The sequence below is a fragment of the Astyanax mexicanus genome, chromosome 16 (assembly GCF_023375975.1).
Source record: "Astyanax mexicanus isolate ESR-SI-001 chromosome 16, AstMex3_surface, whole genome shotgun sequence".
Lineage (NCBI taxonomy): Eukaryota > Metazoa > Chordata > Actinopteri > Characiformes > Acestrorhamphidae > Astyanax > Astyanax mexicanus.
The window spans coordinates 32,670,611-32,691,626 of record NC_064423.1 but is presented as its reverse complement, the minus strand read 5'-3'; the positions used below and the strand labels follow the sequence as shown (position 1 = coordinate 32,691,626).

General features: G+C 37.6%; 1 protein-coding gene across 1 annotated transcript in view; it reads right to left on the bottom strand.

The window, feature by feature from the left end:
• Nucleotides 1-21,016, bottom strand: part of LOC103030160 (A disintegrin and metalloproteinase with thrombospondin motifs 7) — a 150,160-nt gene that overhangs the window by 64,585 nt on the left and 64,559 nt on the right. Inside the window, exons 16-18 of the mRNA XM_049465710.1 lie at nt 14,314-14,461; nt 3,883-4,009; nt 1,915-2,128 (exon numbers count right to left, since the gene is read on the bottom strand). Coding sequence (XP_049321667.1) covers nt 1,915-2,128; nt 3,883-4,009; nt 14,314-14,461 — 489 coding nt within the window. The remainder of the gene's footprint in view (nt 1-1,914; nt 2,129-3,882; nt 4,010-14,313; nt 14,462-21,016) is intronic.

Here is a 21,016-nt window from a genome sequence, read left to right as displayed (position 1 = left end):
AGTTTGCCACTCATTAAAACAGCTTTTTGACCCTACTCCCCGGGTTTATATAAGACCACAGGGAGCTCAAAAGCTTGCACCCAAATGTTAATCAGAGCTCTGCGTGTTAAAAAAAAACCTCAGAGAAGGTGAAATAGAGTGTGTTTTGTATGGGTTGTGCATCAAGCTGATCCCTTATAAACTGAAGCTGCAAATTAATTCCATGCTGATAGAATACCAATGATATCGATGATACAACAATGTCACTCTAACTAAACAGAACGTGTCAGGATCACTCAAAACTTTGAAAAAACACCCAAAATCAGGAACGATTTTTATGCCAGGATGAGGTGTAAACATCAGAATATTTCTAAAGCTATGCAAACAACAATGATAGTTATTTTTAAATAATCTATGATGTTCTCAAGCTGTATTTGATCATCTAGTTAAATATGATTTGTAGAAAGTTCTACAATAACATATACTCCCTATAGTACTATTTTACCATATACTTCCTATAATTCCCTATACTGCCCTATTTTATCTTATACTCCATATAATTCCATATAATTCCCTATACTCCCCTCTTTTACCATATACTCCCTATACTTCCCTGTACTCCCCAATACTCCCCCATACTTACTTATACTCCATATACTCCATACACTATCCTATTTTATCATATACTCTCTATATTGCCCTATTTTACCATATACTCCATATACTTCCTTATACTTATTATACTCCATATACTCCCTACACTATCCTATTTTCCCATATTCTCCCTATACTTCCCTATACTCCCCAAGACTCCCCCATACTTACGTATAGTTCATATACTTCCTATAATATTCCATTTTACCATATACTCCCTATATTGGCCTATTTTACCATACACTCCCTATACTATCCTATTTTACCATATACTTCCTATATTGCCCTATACTCAATTATACTTATTCATACTCCATATACTTCTTATACTATCTTATTTTACCATATACTAACTATATTGCCCTAGTTTACCATATACTCCCTATACTTCCCTATACTCCCCTGTACTACCCTATACTTACTTATACTCCATATACTCCCTATACTAGCCTATTTTACCATATACTCCCTATATTGCTCTATTTTCCCATATACTACCCTATACTTTATATACCGTACTAACTTATTCTCCCTATACTAGTCTATTTTACCATATACTCCCTATACTTCCCTATACTTCCTATACTACCTTATACTCCTTATACTCTCCTAAACTCCCTTAACTACCATATACTCCCTATATTGCCTTATACTCCCCTATACTTATTTATACTCCATATACTTCTTATACTATCTTATTTTACCATATACTAACTATATTGCCCTATACTCCCCTATACTTATTTATACTCCATATACTTCTTATACTATCCTATTTTACCATATACTTCCTATATTGCCCTATACTCAACTATACTTATTTATACTCCATATTCTTCTTATACTATCTTATTTTACCATATACTAACTATATTGCCCTAGTTTACCATATACTCCCTATACTTCCCTATACTCCCCTGTACTACCCTATACTTACTTATACTCCATATACTCCCTATATTGCTCTATTTTCCCATATACTACCCTATACTTTATATACTAACTTATACTCCCTATACTAGTCTATTTTACCATATACTCCCTATACTTCCCTATACTTCCTATACTACCTTATACTCCTTATACTCTCCTATACTCCCTTAACTACCTTATACTCCCTATACTACCCTATTTCACAATATACTCCTATATATTCCTATAGTGCCCTATACTACCTACTATTCTATGCTACCGTATAAACTATCTTATACCTTCCTATAAATTCTATTTTACTTTATATTATCTATTCAGCTCTATACTACCCTAAACTACATATCTCACCTCTGACCAGTTGCCTGTGGTCCAGTCAGCAGGGCACGGTATGTGTGCACTACAGCGGGTCAGCGGCTCAGGTCTGGGCAGGTGCTGGCACTCTGAGGGCTGCAGGGCTTCCTGCTCATCCAACCCCAAACTCCGAATACACACTACTGTCCTCTTAGTCAGCCCCCATTCTCCACAGGTCGACGAGCACTTCTGCCACGCCCCTGTCCACCATCTGCAAAACACACATACACACATAAACCATAGATATTCAAAACCAAAAGGAAGTTCTCAGAGGATACTGAAATATTCTAAAATATAAGAAGCAGATAAAGTTCAACACCTGTTCTCTGATTTGTTTCAGTAGTACAGTGGTGACTCAGTGGTTAGAGCACTGGGTTACTTATGCTCAGGTTGCCATATGGATATGGTCAGAGCCTTTTTTTTGTTAATTTTATCTGTATTTGTCCATAAACTTCTAAAGCTTATGGATGCAAAATAAACTGGTACCACTGGAAATCTTGCTCTCAGTGAAGCAAATAGTTCAAGTGAAACGCAACTACTGTTATATGAACACAATGATGAAGAAACTCTGACAGAAAATAAACTTATAATAGTATTTTATGTTTGCTCCACTGACTCTTTCTTATTTCTTGTCCTTTCTTGGATATACCGCTTACTATCCATGCCAATATAAAAGATGCATAGAAGTACACTGACACACAACTCATGTCAGGGGACAGAAAGAGTTACTGCGCCTGTCTTTTGTCTGTTCACATGGACATATCTAGCCAGAAGCTGCCGGTTACAATCATTACCACACACCGTGCTCAACCTTACTCTAACTTGCCTGAGCCTTGCTCTCTCTGGGTGGGTACATGTTGCTCTTTCCCCTCATCACTCTTAGGGTGATGTCGATCAGCACAAAGCTGCATCTGTGAGCTGATGTATCAGAACCAAATCAGCGCGCTGTGACGTTACTCGTTAGTGCTGCATCAACAGCAGTGTGAAAAGAGGAAGAGTCTGGCTTCATATGTGTCATAGGAGGCATGTGCTAGTCGTCACTCTCCTTGTATTGTGGGTGATATACAGCTGATGAGCAGCTGAATAGGTGGGATAACTGGTCTAGCTAAAATTGAGGGGGAAAAAAATAATAAAAAGATAACACTTCACAACTTGTACAGTGTGAGGTGTATTTACATACTGCTCTTCCATGACTTTTGGCACATCAGTATAAATAAGCCTATAACTGCAACTGCTTTAAAAATGAAGGGACTGCAAGTTAGCTTTAGCTCGAATCCCTCTGTACTGTACATGAGTTGTGCGTCATTTTAGGTAACAATTATTTTCTGTATGTTTATCTCCTAAATAAAAAGATGAATGGATGGATGTGTGAATATATACAATTCAAGGAACATATATACTACAGCTTAGAAGGTTTTTTTTTTTGAAGATTTTTGAAGGCCTACTTTTGTTCTCCATATTGTGCTTTCACTACCTTGAACATTTTTCATTTGGTACGTTGGTCACTCTCGCTGTCGGAACTGAGCTCGACAAGGTCAATGTGGAAATGCATTATGTAGCGCGTGGAAGAATCTTATGTAAGATTTTTCAAGGTGAAAAACTACTTTTGGCACTAATCAAAACATTTTACTTCAGCTAAAAGGAACCGAAAAAAAATATATTGATTTTTATTTCATTAATAGATGTTCAGAGGATGGTCGTAGATAGAAGATAATTTACAGCACATTATTACTAGGAATGTGGAGTATTATTCAGTCTTCAGTCCTCTCTGGTTCATGCTGTTCTTGAATGTGCACCCTGGTGCTGTGGGTCAGGTCAGATCCTTCTTTATAAATATTCAGGCTCACATCAGAATTTTATAATTCTTTGCAGAAACTTGTTTGAAACCTTGAAGCTGATATTCAAAGCTAGACTGTAAAGACCTGAGAGAAATGTGGAATGTACGGCTGGGTTGAGGGAACTCACAGGGCTGGACACGGTTCTGCGCGGCAGTGCACTCGCTTGTCATCTGGACGAGTAGCTGGATCACAGTAGTGCTCCTCCACAATCCCAGACATCCTCTCGATACAGTGCACAACCTGCCTCTTAAAACCTAAAACAGAGAGAGAGAGACGGCCGATTATAATAGATCTCGATACAGTGCACAACCTGCCTCTTAAAACCTAAAAGAGAGAGAGAGACGGCCGATTATAATAGATCTCGATACAGTGCCCAACCTGCCTCTTAAAACCTAAAAGAGAGCGAGAGACGGCCGATTATAATAGATCTCGATACAGTGCACAACCTGCCTCTTAAAACCTAAAAGAGAGCGAGAGACGGCCGATTATAATAGATCTCGATACAGTGCACAACCTGCCTCTTAAAACCTAAAAGAGAGCGAGAGACGGCCGATTATAATAGATCTCGATACAGTGCACAACCTGCCTCTTAAAACCTAAAAGAGAGCGAGAGACGGCCGATTATAATAGATCTCGATACAGTGCACAACCTGCCTCTTAAAACCTAAAAGAGAGAGAGAGACGGACAATTATAATAGATCTCGATACAGTGCACAACCTGCCTCTTAAAACCTAAAAGATAGAAAGAGAGACGGCCGATTATAATAGATCTCGATACAGTGCACAACCTGCCTCTTAAAACCTAAAAGAGAGAGAGAGACGGACAATTATAATAGATCTCGATACAGTGCACAACCTGCCTCTTAAAACCTAAAAGATAGAAAGAGAGACGGCCGATTATAATAGATCTCGATACAGTGCACAACCTGCCTCTTAAAACCTAAAAGAGAGCGAGAGACGGCCGATTATAATAGATCTCGATACAGTGCACAACCTGCCTCTTAAAACCTAAAACAGAGAAACGGCCGATTATAATAGATCTCGATACAGTGCACAACCTGCCTCTCAAAACCTAAAAGAGAGAGACGGCCGATTATAATAGATCTCGATACAGTGCACAACCTGCCTCTTAAAACCTAAAAGATAGAAAGAGAGACGGCCGATTATAATAGATCTCGATACAGTGCACAACCTGCCTCTTAAAACCTAAAAGAGAGAGAGAGACGGACAATTATAATAGATCTCGATACAGTGCACAACCTGCCTCTTAAAACCTAAAAGATAGAAAGAGAGACGGCCGATTATAATAGATCTCGATACAGTGCACAACCTGCCTCTTAAAACCTAAAAGAGAGAGAGAGACGGACAATTATAATAGATCTCGATACAGTGCACAACCTGCCTCTTAAAACCTAAAAGATAGAAAGAGAGACGGCCGATTATAATAGATCTCGATACAGTGCACAACCTGCCTCTTAAAACCTAAAAGAGAGCGAGAGACGGCCGATTATAATAGATCTCGATACAGTGCACAACCTGCCTCTTAAAACCTAAAACAGAGAAACGGCCGATTATAATAGATCTCGATACAGTGCACAACCTGCCTCTCAAAACCTAAAAGAGAGAGACGGCCGATTATAATAGATCTCGATACAGTGCACAACCTGCCTCTTAAAACCTAAAAGATAGAAAGAGAGACGGCCGATTATAATAGATCTCGATACAGTGCACAACCTGCCTCTTAAAACCTAAAAGAGAGAAAGAGAGACGGCCGAATATAATAGATCTCGATACAGTGCACAACCTGCCTCTTAAAACCTAAAAGAGAGAAAGAGAGACGGCCGATTATAATAGATCTCGATACAGTGCACAACCTGCCTCTTAAAACCTAAAAGAGAGAGAGAGAGAGAGAGACGGCCGATTATAATAGATCTCGATACAGTGCACAACCTGCCTCTTAAAACCTAAAACAGAGAGAGAGAGACGGCCGATTATAATATATCTCGATACAGTGCACAACCTGCCTCTTAAAACCTAAAAGAGAGAGAGAGAGAGAGACGGCCGGTTATAATAGATCTCGATACAGTGCACAACCTGCCTCTTAAAACCTAAAAGAGAGAGAGAGAAACGGCCGATTATAATAGATCTCGATACAGTGCACAACCTGCCTCTTAAAACCTAAAAGAGAGAGACAGACGGCCGATTATAATAGATCTCGATACAGTGCACAACCTGCCTCTTAAAACCTAAAAGAGAGAGAGAGACGGCCGATTATAATAGATCTCAAAACAGTGCACAACCTGCCTCTTAAAACCTAAAAGAGAGAGACAGACGGCCGATTATAATAGATCTCGATACAGTGCACAACCTGCCTCTTAAAACCTAAAAGAGAGAAAGAGAAACGGCCGATTATAATAGATCTCGATACAGTGCACAACCTGCCTCTTAAAACCTAAAAGAGAGAGACAGACGGCCGATTATAATAGATCTCGATACAGTGCACAACCTGCCTCTTAAAACCTAAAAGATAGAAAGAGAGACGGCCGATTATAATAGATCTCGATACAGTGCACAACCTTCCTCTTAAAACCTAAAAGAGAGAAAGAGAGACGGCCGATTATAATAGATCTCGATACAGTGCACAACCTGCCTCTTAAAATCCAAAAGAGAGAGAGAGATGGCCGATTATAATAGATCTCGATACAGTGCACAACCTGCCTCTTAAAATCCAAAAGAGAGAGAGAGACGGCCGATTATAATAGATCTCGATACAGTGCACAACCTGCCTCTTAAAATCCAAAAGAGAGAGAGAGAGACGGCCGATTATAATAGATCTCGATACAGTGCACAACCTGCCTCTTAAAACCTAAAAGAGAGAGAGAAAGAGAGACGGCCGATTATAATAGATCTCGATACAGTGCACAACCTGCCTCTTAAAACCTAAAAGAGAGCGAGAGACGGCCGATTATAATAGATCTCGATACAGTGCACAACCTGCCTCTTAAAACCTAAAAGAGAGAGACGGCTGATTATAATTTTCAAAAATGCAATCTACATTTTAATGATAATTGTACTAAAGTCATCCAAATGTGAAAAAAAAATATGGAATTATTTAGTAAAAGTGTTATTTTAGATTCTTTAAAGTAGCACATCTTCCTTTATTGGTATTGTCACAGTCATCTTCAAAGGTAGAGGAAGAGTCACCTGGAAAAAAAGTGAATTTCTTGAATTTCTTGTCTCTTAATGTGTTTGAGAGCATCGGTTTTAAAGTTGTGAAGAGGTAGAGTTGGTATACAGTGAATAGCTCTATTTGAGTAATGTTCTAATCTACATTATGGCAAAAAAACTACTCAACTAAGAAAATAAAAAAAGACTATAATAAATAAATGTTATTTAATCTGAACCTTTTCAAGAAGTTTGAAGATATCCTCAAGTGCAGTTGCAAAGATCATCAAATATTACTATGAAACTGGCTCTCATCAGGACCGCCCAGGAAGGGCACAGTATAAGTTTATCAGAGTTACCAGCTTTAGAAATTGCAAGTTTACAGCACCTAAGAGCATCTTCACAGAGTATTTTGGTTTGTTTAACACTTTTAAGATACTTTATGATTCCTCATGTGTTCCTTCATAGTCTGGATGACTTCAGTATTCATTTGCAAAGTAGGAAAAAATGTAGGTGACAGACAGTGGTCCATTTAGAGTTGTGTTTAACCACTGAACACTAGGGGGCAGTGTTCTACTCTGTCATTTGATTCTATTGTTCTTGCATGAAAAGTACAATATTTACTCAGGTTTTATGCATATTATAGTGTGTTTTTCTTAAATGTTGTTAAAATATATTGCAATACATTGATTTGTAAGCTCTGTATCGTGATATGCATCATAATGAAAAGTTCTTGCCTAATGTAGCTCATGGTAAAGTAGCTCCAGTAACAGGCATTAGAGGTGAATGTGAATTAAAGGTGATGGGTGTTTACTGACACGGCTGAGGAGTTTAGCAGGCTAAACTAGGAGCTGGTTGATGAAACCCACCAACCAATTCCTCACTTCAGTCGATTCTCATTACACATTCCCTTCCCAGAAGCCCTCTGTTTGGTCTACAGAGTATTTCCTCCTTCTCCCTCCACCTCCACCCCCCTCCCTCTCTCTCTGAAATCCTTCTCCTCATGTTAATTGCAGTTCAAACTGGCTGCCCTGGGTGTCAAACCCGGTGCCGAAAGATCCAGCGGGGAGGCGTCGCCGTACTGGAGGCGCCCAGAGGCAGCAGGTGTTCCAGGCGGTAGCGACGGAGCAACAGATGGTATGCAACTCACGAGCCCTAATGCCAGTCATCACTGATTGGTGTGATTCTCATCACGGCCGTAGGTGATGGAAGTCAGCAAGCTGGAGAATTAGAACCCCCACAACCTGCTATTACAATTCCAATCCCAAAACTGAACGGCCTTATTGTAGTCTTTATTGTAGCTGCTAATTTACAACAAGTGCTGAGGCTTCTCAGATCCAGCCATTAGCCCATCGACTGCAAATGATTGCTGGCTGAGACACAAAGAACAATGTTTGATTATGTATGACATCATCAGAAACTTCCCAATGGAGATCCGACAACTTTATAGGTACAATTTCATTGTAACCTGAATTTATCAGGCTGTAATGAACTCTAAACTTGAAATAATATACAATAAAATAATTTAGAAAATTTTATGTGTGGCCAGTAGAGGGCATAACACTGCTTCCTACACTGCTTTATGAGTAGTCTTCCTTTTGGGGGGTAGTGTACCCCCTGGTGAGAGACTGCTAAACATCAAATTTGTCAGTGTTAAATCAACACTCTCAGAGCCCTAACAACAGTCTATTTCCACACCTTGCGTCCGCACTGTTAAAATAGTGTCGGAGTTCAGGAATAAGTCTACATTGACGGGCGTGGTGGTCTGGAAGTAAGGTGTTTTCATTTTCGAATTTCTGGCATGTTTCTATTTCGGTGGTGCAAAACACAGGTGCGCCACTGACTGATTAAAACCCTGACAACAGTCAATCATCAGAGTCCATTCCTATAGGTGGTCCTAGCGCACTGTGTACACCCCCCCGCTCGGTAAACACACACACATACACAGACAAGGACACACTGCAAAGCGAAAACCCGACTTTTAACTCAACGATAAACAGAGCAAAGAGCTGCTGGCACACCCTCAGTTTCCTCTGCTGAGACGCACAAAGTGTTGCACTGTTAAGATACCAACACACCAGAGTCAGAAAGCACACTGATTGGTTTATTTCATGTTATGGCCAAAACACAGCCATAATAAATTAAGAGAATTAGGACATGCCTTTTGCGCGACTTGCGCTGCACAAGGCATATTTTTTGAGCCCTCACAAGACACACCGACACGCCCTAAATCCAGCTGCGCCATGCGCTTGAGATTGCTAAAATAGGGACCTTAGTGTTAAACCAGTGTGATTGGGTTAACACAAAAAAAACTGCATTCTACAAGAGAAAAGAAGCAACATTTGTTATTAGTTAGTATAATCTACACTTTCCTCTTTTTTCCACCCTGTCTTCCTTATTTCTATATTTCTATTGTTGGGGTGTAGGGATAAAATGGATAAGTTCAATGCCATCCTTTGTCCCCGTTTCTTGTATCCTTTATTCAAATTAAAAAGCAAATTAAAAAGCCTCCCAATTAAAAGCCTCCCAATGAGTTTTGTTATAGCAATTGTCAATTGTCATCTTGGAATATAAAAAAAAAATCCATTGATGGAATAACCTGGTCTATGTTCAGTATATTCAGGTAGTCAGCTGACCTCATTCTTTTAGCACATACTGTTGCTGAACCTAGACCTGTCCAACAACAAAGAGCTGCCCTCTCTCTCATCAGACCTTGACATGACCTTCTTCCATTGCTTCAGAGTGCATAACTGACTATTTTACTACATCTGTAGTATCTAAGAAAGTATATTGATGAGGTGCATAATATTTAATTCCAGACTGTATAAGTTTCTATCAAATTTAAAAAAAGTCTGAACGGTTACGTATGCAGTGGCATGATCCACAAATAGCTACAAAAACATGAACTTCTAAAGCATATGCAGTGCAAAGTTGCAGCATGATGCAGGAAAGTAGGTCAAACTGATAAGTTCCTTAAAGTCACAAGAATTCCCAGCGTTCTCCAGACACACATCAAGGAAAGGCAAAGGCAAATTTTGTGCAGTGTGACTACAGCAGCAGCCAGCCCCTGCCTACATTTAGATACCACCAATTTGCCATACCACCAAACTCCTCCAGCAGACCAATTTACCTTCAAGCGTAATGTGGGTAAACAGCAGTGGCCAATGGAGAGTTTTAGAGAACTTATGAGCAACATGGAAATTAAAATTCAATCAGCAGAAAGCGCCAAATTAATCAACTACTGACATTTAAACAGCAGCACAACACTGTACCTTCACACTTCAACACAATACAAACTGATTCTCAGACATAAATTCATACAAAACAAACAACACAAACATCTATTTAGAGTTCTCTGTTTAAATAATGCTAAAGAAAAATCTAATTTAACCCATTCAGGCCTACATGACTTAAATGCAAAAGACAAAGGTAGCCTTTCTTTCCTTCAGAACATTCATAAAGTGTCTGTGAGCTGCAGAAAAGAATGTTTTATTGGGTGAACAGGAAACCAACTCCTTCTCCCAAAGGCTGAGGTTGATGTAGGCTGAGATATTGTAATGGCCTGACTCAGCTCCAGACCAGTCCCAGCAAATCACTGCCGTACGCACGTCCAGGTTCTTTGGCTTCAAAGAGGAATTTTAAATGATTTTACATTATTTAATAACTGAGATATAATCTCCATCTAAAGCAGAGAGCTTTTATAATGTGAAACGATACATTCTTAAGAAATATACCTCAGATATCTTAGCAGGGTCTATAGCATAAATACTTATGAGGGTATAAATCACTCAATAGAAAAAAAACTGTTTAAGCTGGAATTTGATGGTCGAGGTGGTTGGAAAGCTGCACATCCCGGCTAAAACATAACTGGTGTTTGCATAATAGCTGGTTAAACTGGTTAAACCCTTTAATATCCTCATTCAAGATAATGTAATATTGTTCATTTTGCAGAGGTGGAAAAAGTACTGAAAGATTGTAGCCACAGACACAGATCCCAGGCTACACAGCTGATTCACACAGCGTTTCTCCCGCTAACCGTAATAAACACTGCTGGGAAAAGTTCAGCTGCGCTGCCATGGAGAACAAAACACTTTTTTTTTTTTAATTTAGACAATTTGTTTTTTCCAACATTTTATTTTTTACTCAGTAATGGAGAGTTTTCCAAAGTAGCGAAGTAAATTACTTGTGTCAAAATGTACTTGAGTAAAAGTAAAATTACCTGTTTTAAAAACTACTTTAAAAATTACAAATTACTCATAAAATCTACTCATTTACAGTAATGTGAGTTAATGTAATTAGTTACTTTCAACCTCTGTCATTTTGTATATATTTTGATTAGTTTTAAATGTGTTAATCTTTTTATTTCTTATTTGAAAGACTCTGGTTTTTATATACACCTCTATCAACTGTCACCCTGTGGTGAAGTCAGAACACTAAACACAAATATAAATTAGTGACAATTAATAAATGTATGCTGTATAAAGTTAGATATTTCTGTTCATTTAAACATCTGAAACTATAATATCCCAAAAATATAATGCTTACTCTTTTTATTCCACCAAAAATAACCAAAATCTGATTATCTGAAAGAAAATGTAGGCTCATTTCTGCTCAGGCTAGTTGATTAGCTTGGTTATACTGATAGAACTGAATTATCTGATAATCATGGTATGGTATTGCTTTAAAAACACTGATTAAATGCACATTTTATTATAAAGATAATTGTTTCAGTTTAATTGGAAGATATGTGGCATATTTTAAATAAAGTCATTGTATGAATTATGGGAAAGTATTTGAGTAGCTGTTTTTAATAATTTTCCATTACTGATGCATTTTTTCTGCATGTCAAACTAATGCAATATTTACTGCCTGTCAAGAAAATGTATTTAAATATTATGACATTATACAACGCTGGCACTTAAAAACAATGAGTTTCTTTGGTTTTACCAAATTAAAAACCTCTGGAATACAATCAAGACGAAGATGGATGATCATCAGAAGTGTCAAAAAGTTATCTAAAAGCAGTGTGTAAGACTGGTGGAGAAGAACATGCCAAGATGCATGAAAACTGTGATTAAAAACCAGGAATAGTCCAGCAAATGTTGCTTTTAAAACTTTATGTATATGAACATGTTTTCTTTGCATTATTTGAGGTCTGAAAGCTCTGCATCTTTTTGGTTATTTTTTAGCCATTTGTCATTTACTGCAAATAAATGTTCTAAATGACAATAGTTTTATTTGGAATTTGGGGGAAATGTTGTCTGTAGTTTATAGAATAAAACAACAATGTCCATTTACTTAAACATATACATATAAATAGCCAAATCAGAGAAACTGATTCAGAAACTGAAGTGATCTTTTAATTTTTCCAGAACTGCATATGTATCATATTTAAAACCCCTATTATTGGGCACTAAGCTAAGTATCAGTATTATATATCAGTATTAAATTCTAAATTCTGTAAAACTGACACCAATATATCTATAATAGAGAAATGTCTTGTGATATATTGAGTATGACAGAATCACAGTATTGTGATATTAAAATTAGTGTGGGTAACGTATAGTAATAATATAGTATCGTGCACAGTGCAAGTGGCAAGTGGTCTACCCATATCACAAGATCTTTGTACTAAATGGATAAAACACAAGCTTGACCTATCCTCCTCATAATTCACATACAGTAACTGATCTCAGGGCTGCGGAAGCATGCTTATACACCAGGTTTGTCCTAAGCTGGTAAGTTCACTTCGCTGCTAATAAGGAATCCCTGATTTATCCAGTAGAAAACTCTAAATTATAGATTACACAAATTAAACATGAAAAATCTAAGGCTAAATATCAAGGGGATATGAATATTAATACAATCCATTTTTAAATATTTCAGATACTGCTATACCCATAACCTCAGGGCATGTTTGCCTTTGGAAGACAGCCCAAGGGGGCGGTGTTAATGGCCTATACACACTTACACGATTGCTCAGAAACATGCCAAGAGGCAGACTCTTGATTTAATCGATCCTCTTCTTAGCTAGATCTCTATTTAACCTTTAAGGATCCAAAACAGTGCTTATTTCTGCTCTTTAATCTGCTTTACACTATTAATAAAGCGTGCAATTATATACATATAACAGCAGTATCTGTCTAGAATTGTCCCTGTGAACAATAAAGGATGAGATCCAGCTTTTTAATTACCATGTTATATATATATATATGTGAAAAAGAAATAAGAGACCACTTAAAAATGTCGATTTTCTTTGATTCAGTGATTAGTATGAAATCTCCAATATTTATAATTAATTATGAAAAGAATAGCATGAGTATGATGAATTCTAGCATGTGAACGTGGGAATAAGGGTTGGGCTTGGATTGAATGTGCAGTAAGTTTTCTTTGGGATGGCTCGAGCTAGACTCGAGCCATCACTAAAAAAAAGTAAGTTCCAGAGGAATATTTTAATGTGACCTTAGTTGGGTTTAAAAATGCATAACTTTCTACACACCCGTTTAAATGATGTAGGGTTCCCTGCATTGGATGTGGACTTGTAGCTTGTCTGTTCTTTTTTTGTTACAGAGTTAAATTGTTTGTTTAATTGTATTTAAAAAAATATGAGTTCCTTTGATTTTACCAAATTGATAACATCTAGAATATAATAAAGAGGAAGATTGATGATCAAAAGCCATCAAATCAAACTGAACTACTTGAATTTTTGCAACAGGAGGGATTTAAAGTTATCCAAAAGCATTGTGTAAGAACATATAGCCCTAAAAAACACTATAGGGTTAAAACACTGATTGAATGCACATTTTATTATAAAGAATGTAAACATTTCAGTTTAATTGAGAGATATGTGGCATATTTTAAATGAAATAATTGTATGAATTATGGGACAGTATTTGAGAAGCAGTTTTTTTAAAAAATCCCTTACTGATGCATTTTTTCTGCATGTCAAACTAATGCAATATTTACTACCTGTCGAGAAAATGTATTTAAAAATAACGACATAATACAACTCTGGAAAACAATAAGAGACCACTTAAAAACAATGCAACTGCAACTATTTATTATTTCAGCCATTTCTCATTTTCTGCAAATAAATGCTCTAAATGACAATATTTTTATTTGGAATTTGGGAGAAATGTTGTCCGTAGTTTACAGTGTACAGACAGGATGGTATCAAATTCAAATCCACACCTTGAATCCAGTTTCCAGTCATGGATGTTGTGATTTCTGAAGATGTGAATCTAGGTCGCTGGTTCAACAGTTCAGTTTGCTACCACTGATTACAAAACCCAGAACCGGAAACTGGATTCAAGTTCCAGATTTAAAGACCAGAAACGAAATAAACCCGAACTCCAGCTGTTTTTAATATGCAGTAAAAATGCTGTAATAGTACCTGTTCCACATGTGGCGCTGCACTCTGTCCAGGCTCCATGCTTCCACTGGAAATCCCAGGCCGGCGTGCCGTTGATGGACTCCGGCAGGATTTCTCTGCTGATAGTGTATTCATACCTCACTCCTGGGTTGGTCTCCTGAAAGAGCAGCTGGAGCACAGAGACAGCAGATTAAAGAGAGCACCAAGTCAAACACACACACACACTCACTAACACACACAGACACAATCTCACACTGAACTAAACAACAAGAACAATGTAAACACGAGCCACATGTGTCAGAGGAGGTCTGGAGAAGATTTGGGTTGAAGGTTGAAAACACAACGAGCACCATGATGCATCTGAGCGGCAAAAGTTCAGAATGCCAGAACTGCCTGCCAGCTGGACCTTTCAGAAGTTTGAAATTACCATTCAAATATTTGGACATCTTTGAACGGTAACACACTAACATCCTGTGGAAGGTTGTTGGACGTTTTGGAAGTAAACAAGACAATGAAAGTTAGGAAGCTATTAAAACAAGTTAATAACTGTTCAGGATTACCAGTAAAAAAACTGATAAAAAAATACAAATGCTTCATAAAAAATTGCATTTAACAATGACTAGCATTATCACTTTAATTTTTTTTTTTGTGCAGTTGTCACACCTGGCGCTGTAAGCGCTTCTGTCTCTCCCACAATCAGCTCTACCTGCAATCTGCAGCCTCCGGACTCCATTGCCCAGGATGCACCTCACACTGAAACTACACTGACTTATGATCACATGACACATCACATGCTTCTACCAGGAAGTCAGTCTCCAGAATACTAGGCCTCATGGCCTATAAAAGGGACTCATTTTGCACCTGTGCTCTGCCGAGTATTGATGGTATTTTTCCTCATACAACGCGTTTCTTTTGCCTATTTTTGTATCTCTTGTTTTTTGACCTTGCTTTGTTCACTGACTCTGATTTTTGCCTGCCCTTTGATATTGCCTGCCTGTGTTTGACCTCTGGACTGTTTTCTACTCTGGTATGTTGTATTCCTTCTTCTGTTGTTCGCCCCTGTTGATATATTTCTGTCTGACTATCCCTTTGTCTGCACCTTTATTTAATAAAGTCACGTTTTATCTGCATCAGCGCGTGTCTGAGTCCTGTCCAACCATAACAGCAGTTCATCACATTAAATGGCCCAATTTTTATATTATTTTATTTTTTGCAATAATTAAAGAAAAGTTTGGCAAAAAAATCAACTGTACACAATTTACAACCCATCTCAGCATAAGTCAATCAACCAGGGCGTATTTGGTGTCTATTTTTTTTTGCTTATTTAAGACTGGTGTAACATAAAACAAAAAAATCATGATCTACTATCTAAACTAATCTACTATAATTTCATCATATAGATAAAATAATTGCGTTTTCACACCTGTAGTTTGTGTCTCTGGTCTGAATCAGTTGATGAGTTTTTTAGCTTGAAGCACGAAATCACTATTTTTACACCATTAACAAGCTGAAAGCAGAATTGCATCAATTCCAGCTGTTGCTGTAAATATTTCCTGTGGTTGGTGTGGTGTGGTGGATAACACCACGCCTGCCAGTGAGCTACCATGTGGGAGACCGTGGTTCAATTCCAGGTCTGGGTTCCAACTATACTGTGCTACACCAATAAGAGTCCTAACACTAAATGGGCCCTCCTCTGTAATAGGAATAATATTGTAAGTGGTTTTGTAATAAGAGCGCCACTATTCATCAGTTGTTATATACCTCAAGGTACTGTGTGTATAAACAGTGTTTTTATTAAACTCTCTTTCAAGCTCTCAGTGCCTCATTTTAAATGTCAGGGCCCTTAGAAATCTACAAATAAAGTGTGCAGCTAATTTGAGCTAGTTATTGGTGTAAAAATAGCCATTTCTTTGAATGTGTAACTCTATGCCCCTATCACTTGCACTGTAAGCCTGTTGGGAGCATCAGCTTAGAGCACTGTATTTGGGAATGCTGGGGGTGATTGGAGGTGGGCTATTCGACAAAAGTTTGTACTCGTTATCATGTTTCACTACAAGCCAAGTCCATTTCACACCGGATTTCTCCTTTAACGATGACGGCACGTACACTATAAGTCTGATTATTTGTCTGAATATTTGTAGACACTTCTACTAATGAATGCATTCAGTTAATTTAAGTTGCACACATTGTCTATAGTTTATCTTATAATTTCCTCTTCAGTCTAGTTGCTGTTGCTGTATTGGTCACGGTGCAGTAGGGAGGAACGCGGAGAGCGGACGCAAAAGCGAGTAATATTCATTTACAACAAAGAAATAAAGAAACAAAGAAACAATAAACCAAAAACATGAACACTGGGTACAAATAGAAACATAAACGCAACCAGAATTGACGTAACAATGTACAAGAACCAACAAAGGAAACATGAAACAAAGACCTATAAATACACACAGGCGAAACAAGAAACACCTGGGGACAGGTAACAAGAGGGGCGGAGCTACCAATGAGCACAGGTGAAAACACTTAAGGCAGAAACATGGGAGGAACACACAGGACCACGTGGGGAGTGACACAGGCATGCAGAAGGAAAGGTAAACAAACACAGGGAGCAACACAGGCACAGAAGGGAAACGACAGGGAACAGGGCAAGGATATGCCAGTATTCAGGTCTATAAAATATTATTATTAAGTTAAAAGTTAATCAAAACTTTTCCAAAAGAACCACAAATTCATTAATGAAACTCTGTGGAAATCAAAATGTTTTCCCCGTGGTGAGCAGTGGGATATACAGAAGTAATCTTGACCGTTCTGTCAGAAAAAATCAAATTAGAAGTTGCGTTTTGAACACGTCTAGTAAACAAACCACTCCAGCCCACTATGAGGCTGAAAGCCCATTAGTAGTCTGACTGCACCTGCGCAGAGACGCCGCTCTAAAGCCCCAGGGATCCCTGAGCACGGCAGGAAGTAACGAGCATCATTACGAGTGCCAGGGTTGCCTGCTCCAGTACACTACGCCGCTCTACCGCCCACATGTGGGGTGGCTTGCCAAGGGGCTGCGGATGCTTCTGTAGGCGGAGCCCCTTTATGTGCGGCTCCCCCTGCCTGTCCTATAGCACTAATGAATCCTGCCAGCACTTTCATGTGGCTGGAGCGCAGCGCCCCAGTTTAAATGAAAGGCCTGTTGTGACACTTTTCTATTTTCTATAATTAATCAAGGGAGGTGCAGTTCAACCCCTTAACCTGCTTCTCACTCCCTCAGCTGCACAACGTATACATTAATATTTCCACTCTTGTGCTTTAGATTTAATATTAATACGATCTTCAAATGAAAAAATACCCTGTAGGTTTATTCTATACAATGAGTTCCATTTAATTTAAAACATTGATGAGATGAATTAAGCGCAAAAACATAGACACAAAGTAAAGCTATGCATTCAATTTCCGGTATTTTTAATATACTATTTTTTAAATTATTTTTACATGTCTGTACTGACCAACATGACCATTGCATCTATAATATTACTAAATAAATGTTAAAATATTTAGGATTAGTATTTTAAAAATGACACAGGTACACCTGTTTATAAAGATTTTACTTACTGAAAATAATAAAACTACACACTAACTTATGTACCTTATGTACTGTACACGCTTCAAATGAAAAATTACAAAGGCAAAGTAACAATTTTTAGCCTTAGGATCAGGCAGCAATGAATAAAAAATAACCTTTTTGAATGTTTTTTTTTTGTTAGACAGGATCCTTGAAGCTCCATCACACCATGCAAAATGATAATAGAGGTAAGAGTTACTCGTTAAATTATACTTTTTAAAAAGTACATTTAAAATAATTTAATTCTGTAGTATAGAATTAGAACTGTAAGTTTGCACAGACAGTTTTATCTCCAGTCCACGGACTACATTGCCCAGAATGCACCACACACTGACATCACTACAGTTCCTAATCACATGACAATGCACCTCCAGGAAGCCAGTCACCTGAATATTGACATCACCTGCTCTAGGTCTACCTTAAGCCACTCACTGTTATTCACTCATTGCTGATTATTGACGGAATCTAGCTTGCCCTCTGATACCGTTTTTGGACTGGGTTTGGTTTCTGGTATGTTATTTCCTTATTGCTGCTGTTTATCGGTGTTGACCTTGCTTGTTCTGACTTTCCATTTATCTTAGGCTTTAATACATTTAATAAAGTATATTTTGATTTGCATCTGCGTGTGTCTGAGATGTCTGTTTCATCATGACAGTTTTAGACAGACACTGCTGGTCACAATTATTACCACCCACTGTACTGCCCACTGTGGGTGGTAATGCCTTATATTATCACTGCCCTATAAAAAAAACTCAATTTTTGTAGATTTTTAGTTTACTACATAATTCGAACAGAAAAGCTGTCCCCTACACTGTGCCAACATTTCTTAATAAATGGACCAAGAAACTCTTCAAAATTACCTGAAATAAACTATTTTTACATTGATTTCCATTGAAATTTTACAAGGTTTTTTCTCTCTCCTGTAAAGTTGCCGTTTTGGAGATAAGTGTTTTTCATTGGACAGCGACAATATGATGTATTCCCTGTTATACTGTGGATCAAGAAATGTAACATGTTCACACAATATAATGTCTCACCCACCACCCGACACACACAATACCTCACAACTTATACAGGTGTGGGTGTTTCCAAATCAACCCCCAAGGCAACACTTTGTTACCAATTTATGTAAATTTATTTCATGACTTAAACCACTCTACTTTTAAATGTATGTTACCACTATGTGTGATTGTCATTCGTATTTAATGTAAAATAGAGGGTTTGTCGAGTACATAATCACTTACTGTCCAGATAAGGAGCTAATTTCCATTTCAAATGCATGCAAGTTTGTTTTTTCTCTTCTTTTCATTTATTAATGAGGTTTTCCTATGATTAATAGTAGGCCTACTGTTCACAGGCGAGCACTGATGATGGTATCTGCCCTGCAACATAATTAATTGATCTGTTTTTATGTATTTTTATCACATCATACATTCCCTGAATGTTTGTCTCTCTGTCAAAAAAAACATCAACAAGAATAAAAAGAAGCAAGAAAGGAAAATATTCCTCATTAAAATGAATTCCTGGGACTGTGAGCATGTGTGAAGTGCTGGGGGTCGGCCTTTGATTAGTCAGACGCTGAAAGATAAAGACAGTTTAATTTCCTCAGTTCAGTGGTTTGTTTTCTTCATGCTGACTGCAACACACGGAAATTCAGCTCTGAAAGCTGAAGGAGATACGACTCATCTGATGCGGTTTCATAATCATATACGCAGGCTTCTCCTCCACACTTCCTCCAGCAGCAGATTATATTTACAGCAGAACTTCAGTATCTGCGAGGCCCGGAGCAGCAGGGGCTCTCCTTTGGAGTGTCAGTGGGTATATCCCTGCTACTGTCAAACCTTTAAAATCAGGCCAACTTAAAATGATAAAAGTAACTGATTACAGAGCACTTTTTAAGTCAACTCAACTGAGTTAAGTCAAAAGTTCTCCCAACTCTATAGCTCAGATGATTGGGCCAGCAGAACAATGCTCTTTTACTGTTACAGTTTTTGTTAATTGCTAAAACACTAAATCCTGTGTTCTGAACCAAATGTTTAGTGACCTGAACCCATTTATTGAAACGGTCACCCTTTTGACAGAACCTGAATAATTTTTCACCTGGTTAGACACAACTTGCAAACATATTTTCACCCACTAAAACACATTTTGCACACTGAAACAAGTGCAACAACAATGTCATTGATTTAAAGTGCATTTTCATGTTGGTCTAATGAAAAATTATGATTTCTAGTTCAAACCTGTTTTTCTCAGTTTGCCTGTAAGCAAATCCATTCCCTATTAAAACAACTTCAAATAAATAAATTAACTCAAATAATATTTTTTTACTTCAATCTTTTTCAGAGATTATGACATCAGATCACTCCTCCTGGAGTTCTTCTTCCCATTGTTTCCCATCACCACTGTTACACGTAAAGTGCGTCATTGTGAAGCCACCATCAAATATAATGGCTAAATGCTTGTATGCAGTGTTGTAGGCTTTAAGAACAAGTTGCTGTTTTTTCTTGAAAGTTTGTCCAGCTTTAATTATTTAATAAGTCATTCTGAGTTATTTTAGCACAATTTATAAAAGTAACTAACAGAATTAAAATTATTTAATTGGTTTAATCAAAGGTAAAACTATACATGGATGTCATAGAAAATAAAATACTTTTCCAGATAAAAAAAAAGTGTAAAATGGGATATTCATTACAAATCATCTTTTTGTTATTTGTTTTAAAGAACTTTCTGGTGTGTGGGTTAAATAATATATTTATTGATTTTAAATCAAAATGTTAGATTTTAAATTAAAGTTGAAAAAAACTAACATGTTTAAGTGCAACAAATTATAAGTATTTTTTTTAGGTTAGTCCAAATTACCTTTTTTTTAGTGCACTGTGATGCACTTGGGTTGCATAATGATAAGCACAGGAAGCAAAAGTGAAACTCAGTGAAAACACGGGTGTCTCAACCTAAACACAGCAACTGAAAAAAAATTATCACATTTGTGGCTGATGATGGTGTGAAGAAACCAGTATGAGCCAGTACAAGGAGCTCTGGTCGTTAAGGTTTTACTATGGACAGAAACCATCAGAGAGGCAAAGTAAGAAGAGGAAGAGGAGGAAGAGGTGTGAGACA